This window comes from Pteropus medius, unplaced genomic scaffold (assembly GCF_902729225.1).
Source record: "Pteropus medius unplaced genomic scaffold, Ma_sr-lr_union100, whole genome shotgun sequence".
In the NCBI taxonomy this organism is placed as follows: Eukaryota; Metazoa; Chordata; class Mammalia; order Chiroptera; family Pteropodidae; genus Pteropus; species Pteropus medius.
The window spans coordinates 130,674-143,529 of NW_024356335.1; the positions used below are offsets into that span (position 1 = coordinate 130,674).

At 35.2% G+C, this 12,856-nt stretch overlaps 1 protein-coding gene across 5 annotated transcripts in view; it reads right to left on the reverse strand.

Moving 5' to 3' along the window:
• The window catches only part of RC3H2 (ring finger and CCCH-type domains 2), a 41,729-nt gene extending 30,220 nt beyond the window's left edge, over positions 1–11,509 (reverse strand). For 4 of the 5 annotated variants that reach the window (XM_039861472.1, XM_039861469.1, XM_039861468.1 and 1 more), the window contains exons 1-3: positions 11,266–11,509; positions 4,805–5,102; positions 2,474–2,591 (exon numbers count right to left, since the gene is read on the reverse strand). In XM_039861472.1, the coding sequence (XP_039717406.1) occupies positions 2,474–2,591; positions 4,805–5,035 (349 nt within the window). In that variant the 5' untranslated portion in view covers positions 5,036–5,102; positions 11,266–11,509. Of the gene's footprint in view, positions 1–616; positions 799–2,473; positions 2,592–4,804; positions 5,103–11,265 lie in introns of those variants that run through there. The other variant, XM_039861473.1, reaches the window with a different exon arrangement.
• Between the last annotated feature and the right edge of the window lie 1,347 nt (positions 11,510–12,856).

Here is a 12,856-nt window from a genome sequence, read left to right on the forward strand (position 1 = left end):
GTTGTATGTATCTCTCAAAAGAGAGTACTTTGAGTTTATTTAATCTATTCTCCATTTTGACTAAAACTACTACAGGTAAATTTAAAGTTGAATAAATGAAAAATCTAATCTGAAAGTAATGATTAATAACAGCTCTTGTTTACTGTACACAAGACATTAAGAACACTGCTTAACGGCAAGATTTTATTCCATTTTCCCAATTCAAGGATATTGCTCTAGCAATTCTCGTCTCTCTCCCTTATCGTCAATTTTTCCCTTCCAACTTGATCATTTCCATCGGCATACAATCAGAACAAGCAAGTTTATTATTTCACCCACCTTCAACTTTTTTTAATCATCACTCTTCTACCAGTTCTGCCCCATTTCTTTCTTCTCTTTTGTAGCAAATGCTCTAAAGTTGTCTATATTCACTATCTGAAGTTCCTTGCTTCATAATCTTTAAAACCTATTCTAGTCAAGTTTTTGCTACTATCACTTGACCAAAACTGCTCTTGTCATGACAATTACTTCTACTTTGCTAAATCAATGGTTAATTCTTAATTCTTCCCTTACTTGACTTTTCAACAGCACCCAACACAGATAATCGCTCATAACTTCTTTAAACACTTTTCTTTACCTGGCTTCCAGAACATCCCATTTTCTTAGTTTTCTTCCATCTTTTTTCCCAGTCTTACTTGCTGATTTCGTCCTTTCTTCTTGTCTTCTTAATGTTAAAGAAACTTAGTACCCAGTTTTTGTTTTCTTCTCTATTTACACTCACTATTTAGGTGATCTTATCCAGTCATATTGCCTTGAGATCTACATTTCAATGATTATACATCAGTGACTCACTCCCAAAATTACAGCTCCTATACCTCATTCCTTAACATATATCCACTGGTCACTCAGTAGCACCCACGTAAAGATCTGACAGCTCAAAATTAATGTGCCCAAAATTGAATTCCTGATCTTCCTACCTAAACCTGATCTACCTACAGTATTTCTCATCTAAATTGATGACCTCTTTTTTCTTGTGCTCAGACCCCAAACCCGAGGCATACTTGACTCTGCTCTCTCTCTCATATCCTACATCCAGTAATTGAGGAAATCCTCTTGGTTCTATACCTTCAAACTATATCCAGACTATCCACTTCTCACTATCTCCACTGCTATCATCTTGTTCCATCTGATTAATAACCGATGCTCTGTTTCTACCCTAGTCCTTCTATACTGAGTTCTCAACAGAGCAGCTGGAATGATCCTTTTATTATAAGTTAGACTGTGTCACTCCTCTGCTCAAACTCTGGAGTGACTCTACAGTTTCACTCGGAGTAAAAGCTCGTCTTTAAAATGGCCGTAAGTCTAAACATAACTGACCTCGCTGTTTCTTTTCATCTATCTCATACTGCTTTCCCCCTCGCTGACAATGCTCCAGGCACACTCTTCTATCGCTGTTCCTTGCAGACACCAGGCATTCCTTGGGGATTTTGCTCTTCCTTCTGCCTGAAACTGACTTTTCCCAGGAATCTACCTAGCTAACTATCTTACCTCTTTCATCTCAAGTTCAAAAGCTACCTTCTTAATGAGACTTACACTAATCACCTTATTTCAAATTGCAACGGGCCCTTCTTCTCTCACTTGACATTTCTGATCCCTCTAATGTATTGTTTTCCTTCCATAGCCATTATCATTTATAACATACTATATAACTTGCTTTTTTATTATATTTATTGTTTATTATGCTTTCTTCCTTTTCTAAACCTAAGTGCTATGAAGGCATGCATATTTACTCATGTATACCAAGTACCAAAATAGTGCCTGGTACTTAATACATGTTCTTTAGATATCTGTTCAATGACTGAATGAATAAATGAGGTGGGCACGGTAAGTCTCTCAAGTAAATCACTATGTCCAAAATATCCAAGAGTGAAAAGCACAGAGCAGAGACTAAATAAATACCTGATTGATTTACTCATTCAACAACTTTTTATTACATCTGTGATGCGCTAGCCACTGGGTACGTAATGACAAACAAAACCAAATTTCATTTCTGTTCCAGCACTCAAAATGACTTATTGTACTTATATGTCTGTCTCCACCAATAGACCATGGGCTCTGTGAAGGCAGGATCCATACCACTGTAAGTGCTCAATAATATTTGCTGAATGACTGAATGAATACATGAACATATGAAACTTATCTTAATAGAGCTTATTAAAACTAATAGTCTGCTATAGCACTGATTTCCTCAATAGATACAAATATTGCATAAAATTCAATATGTTGTATGTCTAATGAATTCTTAAATAAATAACAATATTATTTTCAGAAAAAATGTAATAAATGTCCTCAATCAAAAAGTTTTCCAAGATCTCTCCAAGCAAATTCATTTTTCAAAACTGAAAACATTTTAATAGGGTATCAATATCAAGTCTTCAAAGTAAATGTATTACCAAGTCCTACTTACCAGAAACAACACTTTTGATGAACTTACCTTTACCTCCACTTAGAGGTTTTAAGTAGAGTGCCAAATCTTCAACACATTTCTTTGCAACTTCATAGTGTTTGTTCTCACCTAGATTACTTAACTTTACTGACTGATGGTCTGGTACCTAAAAATAAAGAAAAATTGAAGAAATACATTCACCCAGCTCACAAACTGTTATTTATATATTCGATAATAACTGCGGTCAGTATATAATGATAATACAGAGACAATACACTAAGATAGTTTAAATAAAATTAAAGTCAAACATGTAGTCAAATTGCTTTCCAAAAATCAAGAATATTACATTTAATTGCAAGGGCTGTGTGTACTAATAAATAGAGGAAAATAAGCAGGTAGTTAACAATATTGTATCAATGTTAATTTCTTGGAGTTGATAACTATGCTATAATCCTGAAAGATGTTAACATTAGAGGAAGCTGCAGAAAGTTATACAGGTTTTCTGTATACTATTTTTTGCAACTTTTTCTAAAAGTATTTCAAAATAAAAAGTAGTCAAACGGACAAGGATTTTTTTCCTTTAGCACGTAGCATCTTCTTACTATATAATTGTTTATGGCCTGTCCCCCCTTGCTAGAATATAAGCACCAAGAGACAGTATTCTCAATGAAAGGTCAAAACTTGGGTATGAACTGCGGTTCTGCCACTATAAGTGAGCTTGAGTAAATTACTTAACTGCCCCAAGTCATGATTTCCCTAACTGTAAAATAAAGAGGAAAATCCCTATTTCATTGTGCTATTATGAAAATTCAATTTAATTCAACAAATATTTACATTTATGAAGTGCTTATCATATGCCAAGAGGTTTCAGGCACTAGGCATCTACCAGTGAGCAAAACACAAAATTTCTTGCCCTTGTGGAGCTTACATTTTAGTGGAGAAGAGAGAAGGCAGCCAATAAATTAAAAAAATAAACAAAAATATAATACAGTAGAAGGTGATCATTATAGTAAGGAGAATTGGGAGTGTGGAAGAGGGGCTGCAATTTTAAGGGAGGTGGTCAGAATAGACTTCCTTGGAAATAAGAACATTTTAAGAAAGACTTGAAAGAGAAGAGAGAATGAGCGTTCTAGGCAAAGATAACACTCACTATAAAAGCCCTCAGGTGGGAATATGTGTGGCATATTTGACAACTGGCTAGGAGGCCAATATGGCTTACACAAAAAGAGTGATGAGGCTGAAAAGATAATATGAGTCACTTCATATAAGCCTGCAGGCAATTTTAAAGACCAATTGAGAGAACATTTTATAAAAAATAAAACATAATACCTTACCCATAACAGATGCTAAATACATGGTAGCTAGTATTACTACAAAAAGTCTATGGTATTTTATTAGCTCTAAGATGCCATTGTTTGCAAGAGGCACCATTATTTTATGTTATCATTAAGAAAACATGCTAATTAAATTATGACACACTACTGATTATAAATACATCTTGATTTCAAAGTGTCTAACTGGATTATGAACAATGAAAAGAAATGCTGAGCTTTACAAGGAAAACTTCAAATATCGAGATACTAAGGAATGGGGCATTTTAATTCACTGAATTTTCTAAGACGTGATTAATCAGAAAAATCCTCATTTCCTTGCTTTAATATGTAGTGTATGATGTACAGAATTTCATCTTCTTCTCCACTTGTAAAATGCGGATAATAACTACCTGAAGAGCTGCGATAGATGCTGAATGCTTACTTATCATACCTACACAAAGCAGGCCCTCATCCAATGGAAACTACTATAAACCTAGGGTCTTCATCTGATTGAGTAAAATGATTATAAACAAGAAATAGTAATTTTATAGCACCTGAGCATAAGAAACTGTGCAGAATTTGTTACTGACACTCTGGAAAAAGGTTTTTCGATATATACATCCCTAAATAGAACTTATTTTCTCATTTAAAATATTATCCTAAATGTCAACTGAAGTTAAAAAGAAAACCAAAAAACCTCCATTTGAGGGTTTTATTTGGTTGCTTTCTGGCCAAAGCTTTGATAACATTTTTTTTTCCATATCACCTAATGAATAAATATTTATGTAAGCTTATACGAAACTTTTTCTTATCCACCAAAATCACTTATAAATATAAATTTGGACCACAGCATTGAATGCAAATACATAACCATGATGAAATTTATGATTTTGCATAAGGATTTATGATATTATTTAAAGAAAACCTTTAGCAGAATACAATCATGAAAATCAGGTACATCAAGTATTTTTTGTCTTGAATATCACTAAACATACTTTGTACCTCTTAATGAACTAAGTTCTGTAATTATTACACATACCAAATGAGTAAAATCTTGAAAGCTTACCTGGGCTCCAACTAACTGGAGAAGTGCGAAGTTGACAGGAAGCACATCAATGTCTGTGTTGATGGCAGTCTGGTCAAAAGGACAAGCTTTTCGGTGAAGTTTATTCAAGCAGGTCTTGCAAACAGTGTGTGAACAACCTAAACTGATGGGTTTGTGCACATTCTCATCAAATTCATTATAACAGATTGGACAGGACAGAAATTCTGTCCATTGAGCTGCCTGCACAGGCATTGTGGAAGCTGGATGCTCGGGTTAGCAGTCTAGCAGATCATTATTTTGCTGTGTAGTGTTTTGTAAGCTGGAAATGGACAAAAGTTAAGAATTAACCACATATTCATCATTCACCTTTCAAGAGTTAACTGTAAAGTCAACCATCATGGCCTCAAAACCTAAAACAATTCTAGATAATTTTATGTCTCAGGTGTCTTTTTCAGTCTATTTGCCAAATTAAATTTCTGAAATTTTGTCCAGAAACAATATTCTAATAGTGTTCTTTTCAAATAAAACATATTTATATCGGTTGCTCACATAACAGTCATTGAAGATTTCATGTATTTTCCTTAATGACCACATCAAATAAGCAGATTAACGTTTCACATTTCATTTTCAAGAACACAAGTTATGTTAGATTACTGATTTTTTAAAAAGTGTTTCCCTTTGGTATCTATTACCCCAAAATATATTAAGATATGGCCTAAGAGTTAGTGAACTTTGGAATCTATTAATCCAAACAATATTGTAGTGAGTCAAGTGTGAAGAGACAGCCTTGCCACCCGAATGACCATGACAGTCAAGAGTATGTTCAACTTGGCAGATTCATAAAAAGGGAATCTCTGGTCAGGACTTGTTTAGGAGGCTAACTGAGGTGCTGAAAATAAAAGTGTGAGAGAAGATTGTGATAATAGAGCTGTTTGCCCAGGAATGATTCTTATAAATCCTGAATGTGGGTCCCTACAATACTTTCGACAAAACATATCATTTAGTGATTGATAAAAATGTATTACCAAAAACTGTCAGATCCAGATATAGAATAAAGCAACAGTCTTATCTAGAAATTCTAAATTGAAAAATGCAAAATACAAATTTCTACTTTGCTATGATTATAGTGTGAGAAAAATAATATATGCGTATGATTAAAAGACACATGGAAAAATGACAGTGAATTTTCTTTTATTTCTAAGAGCAAAATGTTTGTTCCATAACTTTAAGTAAAATAAAATATTTAGTAGCAAGACTATACTGTCTTTTAATTTAAAATACTTAGATACCTAACTTGAACATTCCACATTTCACAAATTTTCTGTAACTTCCAATACGAAACTTATGTAAGTCTGACAAAAGCTCTCTGGTGAACAAAAAATCTAGGTATTTAGGACAATTAAACAGCCAGTGATTTATTTCCTAAGAATGTTTACCAACCCAAATATATTAGTTCCACAGAAATTAGATGTTTAAAAATGAAGTCTGATTCAGCTCAGAAAGGTATATAACTGATTCTTCAATATCCCCACATCCAAATGAAGACTTCTATTAGCCTTTATTGTGCTTTTTATGTTCATAAAAACTAAAGTTTTAAAAATATCTTGGTAAAAATGAATTAATAATAGGGCTTTTTATGTAAACAGCTCCCTGTGCAAACTTCCTCAAACAGCTCTAATGCAAAGTATCTAACATCTTTATTTTTAAACTAGCCAAATTTTGCAAGTTATATTTACTTTATTTTTCACTTTCACTCTCACGTTGTAACATCTATTAATGCCACTGATCTTAAATCCAGTTAGCTGGCTTCCAACTTTAGAAACTAACACTAAGCAGGTGAATATATCACTCCTCGAACCTAACATTTTTAATGTTCAGTTTACTATGCTGCAAAATTACACAAGAAAAAGGCCTCTGAGGAAGAATAAATTTTATCTCACCTCTACTAGTGGAAGCCCTAATTTAATTAATTACTTGAACCAATACAATATTTATCCAAACAAGACATTGTATCTATTTTTTTTTTTTTTATAACAGCCACCTGTTTGGAAATGCTAATTCGGTGGGTTAGGGTATCACAGGCCACTGGGAAATAGGAAACTAGTAGCAAATACTCTTTCCTTATTTAGTTTTCCAAGATCATACTGAAATGCTTTAGATTAAAGTTAATTATTGGGGGTGGGGAGAGAAAGGCATTCATAATTGAACTAAACATAAAAATGTTATCTTTCATATTTTCACCTATTAGTTTGAAGTGTTTCAAACTATTCTAGAATACACTGATAGTTTTATATTACAATATCCCATATGTGTCTCTGGGTCTACTAACACCAGATGTTTTAATATAATTAATGCTGAAAAGTTTAACTTTTAGTAGAAATTAATACCTTTAAAAGAAAAATTCTCTCCAAAATTTGGCAGTAGCTTTATCAAATTTGCCTTCTGCTATGTGTCAGGTTCAAACTTTCTTACAGAAAAATTATGAACTAAACTTTTCTTATATAAGATATAAAGAAGTTTGATTTTTAAAAATGTTTTTCATCAACACTATTATCAATAAATTCTAGATTCTTCCATTAGGATGACAAAATTTTACCTAAAACGCAGAGGTTTATGCAGTCCACTAAAATGTTTAATTAGTAATGACAAAATAGGACTTTCATTTCTTTAAAAAAGGCACTTTGTAAACATTTACCTAGAAAATATTTTCATAATGATCAAACATGATAAATAGCCTATTGTCTTTATAATTTATTTTAAAAGCATCTAAATGAGCAATGGCAAGTTAAGAATATACATTAATGTGTAAATTTCCTCAATTTATACTAATACATTCCACAGTAACTTATCTGACTCTATGGAAGTATAAATTGCTAATAACATTTACAATTAGTATTGACGTATTCATCCTAAAGATACTCCCAAAACATCTCAAAATGAGATAAAATGGAAAGCTCACAACTCTAGAAATGTAAAGGGACTAAATAAAAGCATACTGATTAAATTATTTGTATTACCTAATTTCAGTTACTAGTTACTAGAATTTAAGAAGAATAAAAAGATAAAGCATAGGAGTGAGAAACACTAAATTAGAGGTGGGACCTTAAACAGATTTTTACTCTAATTTTTCAAACTGTAAGTTCCTTGCTATGAATACGGACTCATAACATAGGAAGAGTAACAGACATCTCTCATCTGATGCAAATTACAAACTGCTTTATTAAGAGCAAACTACGTACCAGCTAAGTAGTACCATTTTCTAATATTACGCCACCATATCATGTAGCTAGTTTATGACTATGATACTTGATTTTAAAAGGCCAAAATAAAGTTTATGCCTCTTTCACTATTGTATTATATATAATACAATAGTGTGTGTGTGTATATTTTACAATTCTCTTTATAAAGATGTGACTATTAGAGCTCAGGTCTGTTAATTAAAATACTCATTGTTTTCATTCTAGTTTACCCATGTGAAAAATTTAAGTGACTGAAGTGGATTATAACAGTACTTCTCAATTCAAAAACCTTTAAAATAATTAGTTTTGGACTTAAAAGATTATATTGAAAGCATCTTAGGTACAATTTAGATCTTAAACTATAAAACAGATAAAACCAATTAAAATAATCTGTAAGCTCTAAAACTAAGCATTTTCAAACATATCAAAAGGACTGGAGAAAAAGGAACTGAATTACAATGTTAAAGACTGCTTGTGACTTTAGTGTAAGTTAGAAAATATTTTTGACTCAAGTTTTAATTCTTAAATCCAGCATGGGGTTGAACTCAGTTTTTCAATAAGTATGAAATTTTTAACTTTCAATGTCTTATGACAGAACAGTAATGAAACAATTTTCTATTTAAATTATTATCACTGATAAAGTTTTGCTTCTTTAGTGATGAGTATATTTGAAAACACTTATTTTTGAGACAGATCTTACTACTACTGTCTATCAAATAATGGCCACCAAGTAACTTTATTCTTCATATTACCAAAGTGTTTGTGTATGATTTTAAGAAGACACTCTGTCAGATTTTTGGTTTTCATGTGTCTACTTTAATTCCGATAATTTATTTCTTGCAAGTAATAGTACTTTTAATCACATAATTTATTTCTTGGAAGAAATCCTCCAGAATAGCACTGTCCAACTGAAATATAACGCAAGCCACAAATAATTTAAAATTTTCTAGTAGTCATATTAAAAAAGGGAAACAGGTGAAATTAATTTTAATAATATATTTTATGTAACCTAATTTATCCAAAGTATCATTTCAACGCGTAATCAATGTAAAAAATCAAGAGTTTTTTTTTTTTTAACTAAGTCTTCAAAATCTGGTGTGCATTTTATACTTATATCACGTCTCAATTCACACTTGCCACATTTAAAGTGCTCAAGTGCCACATGTGTGGCTACTGGACAGTACTGGACAGTGCAACTCTCCTTAAAATTATAAAGTAATATCCAAATTTTTATTAATAATTTGAGGTGAAAGTCACACCTACACTTAAAAAGGTTTTCATAAAACTAGAAAACTGAGGATCATAAAGATGTAACTTACAACGTTTATGAGGCTGGGTGCACAGCATTATTTTTAATTTTCAGCTAGCTTTATTTTACCACATGCTTCCTTTTTCTGTCACTGGAAAGTGAAACGTCAACCCAGTCCAACCAAAACAATAAGCAAGTACTTATTACACTAAGAACTTGTTATGTCTATTAAAGTATTCTTATATGTTGCATATAATGTAGAAGTTCTATTTTTGAATATAAAATTCCGTGTAAAGAAAAATTCCGTGTAAAGAAAAATGTTTTGTTAACTTTTTCAAACTGAAAGACACAGTGAATTACAAAAGCAGAAAGTGAATTAATGAAAACATATGAACAAAGGACATAAGTCTTCTTATATGTCAGGTTAACACATCAGTAATAACAGATCAGGATAAACTCAAAAGATCTATTAATGAACACAACTGCAATTAAATCCTCAAAGAATAGGAGCCAGTTTTAATTATAACATCTGCTTTTCTAAACATGTCTGGAATATATGTTTAACATTATGTCCTTCCAGCAATTTTCCAAACTCTAAAATTTGGAAAATATGATTCTCCAAATCAACAAAAATGGCAATATTGAAAAAAAAAAACGGTCTTGGACAAGATGTAATGGTCTCTATTTCTTCAAGAATTGAATGCAGAAGTAAACAACATAGAAAAGAGATGTTACATTAGAACAGTGGTGTAGCTCTTTAGGCAGATAAAAGAAGGTAAATAATGAGGAATCCATGAATGCCTCTTAATGTTTCAAGAAGCCTTAACTAAATTTGTGTATTTTGTGTATTTAACTATAAATACACAAAAAGGCTGCACGGGCTAAGTAAAACATTTGTTTTCTTTGCTTTTGGGAAATTATATCAATTTTTGCATATCAACATCAGCTTTGTCAGGTTAATCAAGACTTCCTAATGGAACTTAAAAGTTTGACTAATACGAAAATGGAAAAGATTACTTAAGCACTTTAATAGGGATACAAAGTCGTTCTAATCACAGCGGGTGGGGGAAGAGCAGGAATTAAAAAGGGGCCTGGATAAATGGAGAGTAGGAATTAAAATGGAACGTAGGTGGTTACGAAAAAAATAAAACAGGTTGGGAATCAGGAGATTAGATGTCAGTGATTACTTGAGACTATTCTGGTGTCAAGGTTCTATATGCGGTATCTTAAAACTCTTTTGTAATTCAAAAGATGGAAATGACAGCTACCTTCATCTTCTCCCTTAATGAAAGCTTAAGGACAGAGAGAAGCAGATCTGCTTCTGAGAAACAAAGATGCTTTCTACCATTCTTCTAAGATGGTGGAAGAGTCTCCCCTTAAGAGGCTTCCTCAAGAAGGAAAAATGAAAGAGGGAAACAGAAAAGCCATAGCACAATTCCTTGGCGGTGTTTCTTGCCAGTGCTCCGTCACATCCACTGTGCAATCACTCTGGCCCGACCATCTCCCTCCCAGGAGGCTGAGCCCTCCCAGGGCATTGTTTGGCCAGGGTCCCTATTTACCACTCAGATCGCCTCCACCATCCCTGCATTAGGATCTCCGAAAGCGCCAGCACAGAAAGCCGAAAAGCTTGGAGCAGACTTCGCTTCGAGGACCTCCTCCAAACCCCCTCTTACTGACAGTGTAGAAATCGGACTAGAAGCCTGGCCTTTGCTGGGGTGGATTCCTTAGGGGTCAGAGGCGTCCCCTCGGCCGGTGCCGAAGGGAGGTGGCCATTTGCGCCAGGCCTCGGTATGGAAAAAGCCCCACCAAGGCGAGGGGCCTCCCCAGGCCCCGAACTCCCGGGCCGGTGTCAGGTGCGGCCCCCAGTCCCAGACCCTCGGGGCGCCGTCAACGACAGCACGCAGGCCCCGGCTGAGGCCAGCTCCCCGCCCGACCACCGGGGACCGGGCATCCGGGCTGGGGCCCGAGCCGCAGTGTGCCCGCCCCCGCCCTACCTGAGGGGGCCCGGGCGGGGTCGCTAAGGGCCGCTCCCGGGAGCCCCACGACGGCGCGGCTCGGCGACGGAGGCGCCTCGTCTCGCCGGGGCAGAGCTCGGCGGCGGTTTCGCGACCTCAAACTCCATCGGGAGCTACAGGGACAGCCCCGTTGGCGGCGGCGGAGGCCGCGACGGGGCCTCCTCCTCCTCCCTCCGCCTCCTCCTCCTCCTCCACCTCCTCCTCACCACGGAGGCGGACCTGGAGGGAGCCTGACCTCGCTCTCGCGAGAAGATACTCCCCACTTCACGCGAGATCACGCAAGACCGGGAGTTGGGGAGGTGGAAGGGAAGCGTAGTAGCCCCTGCCACCTGGACTGCGCATCAGCTTTCCTCTGGTGGAACAGAACTACCCCCCGTCACGTGACTAGGGAGACCCGAAGCACTGTGGGAGGTGCTGTTAGGAAGCCTAGGCAGGCCGAAGGGTTTGATGGGAAACTCCCTGAACATTCATCTGCGCCTCGAGCCAGGCTCCTGGACACAGCTTTGAGCCAGTGTCTGACACCCCGCATGAAAAGCATGGTATCCATATAGCATAATCTGATACATCTGTACTATTCTACTCATTCTCCCATGATCTGATGCTGATCCCATCCCTCAATCCTTCCACATAGGTGCCAAACAATCCTCACCCTCCCCCACCCCTTTTTTAAAAGAGCATTTGTTTGGCAGAAAATAACATAGCTCTTTATTAAGGAGAAACTTTGAGCTTCTCAGAAGCTGGCAGAGGTCAAAATTCAAGCACAAATTCTGGCATTAATAACTCAATATTTGTTGAAGTATTTTCCAGAGCAAATTGTAAGAAATTATTTTTATAGATGAAGAAACATTGAGAAACGAGATAAGGGAATTAAAATATATGGGCCTACTTACTATGTGCCAGGTCCTGTGTTATGTCATAAAAATTTAATTTTTAGTTTTATTTATATTTTGTTTAATCATCGAAATAATGGTAAAAGGCAGCTACTATGTACTTTGTTCCTGTTGAGAAACTGAAAACCACAGATTAAGAAAATGGCCATGAATTGTAATTAAACTCAAGGCACTTTCCAATGTGTAACCAGATGTCTAACAAAAGCATCTATGGGAGTACACCTACCACGAATTAGAAAACATATGGAAAAGTAGTTTATAAACTATAATGAGCTTAGAAATATATGGTTATTACTGCTTGGAAGACAGAAAAACATCAGTGTTTTAAAAATATATTCACTGGCCACGTCAAAGACTTTTCTCTCATAAATTTTTATCCTTTTCATTCTCTACTCTTTACGCAGTATATGCCAATCCTAAAGTTTCCCAAATGGTTCATTTGGTTCACTGTTTTCCATTCCACTAGATAATGATGTGTGTGTGTGTGTGTACATTATACATATATTATATAACATATAGTATTATCTTTTCTACTGGACAGTGTATATGATAATCAAAGATTTTTCAAAGATGGCCTCACCACTATATTTAAAATAACAATCCCACTTTCCTTTCCCTGGCACTCCCTGCTCTATTTCCTCCAACTCCATTTCCAAAATCTGACATACATTAATTTTACT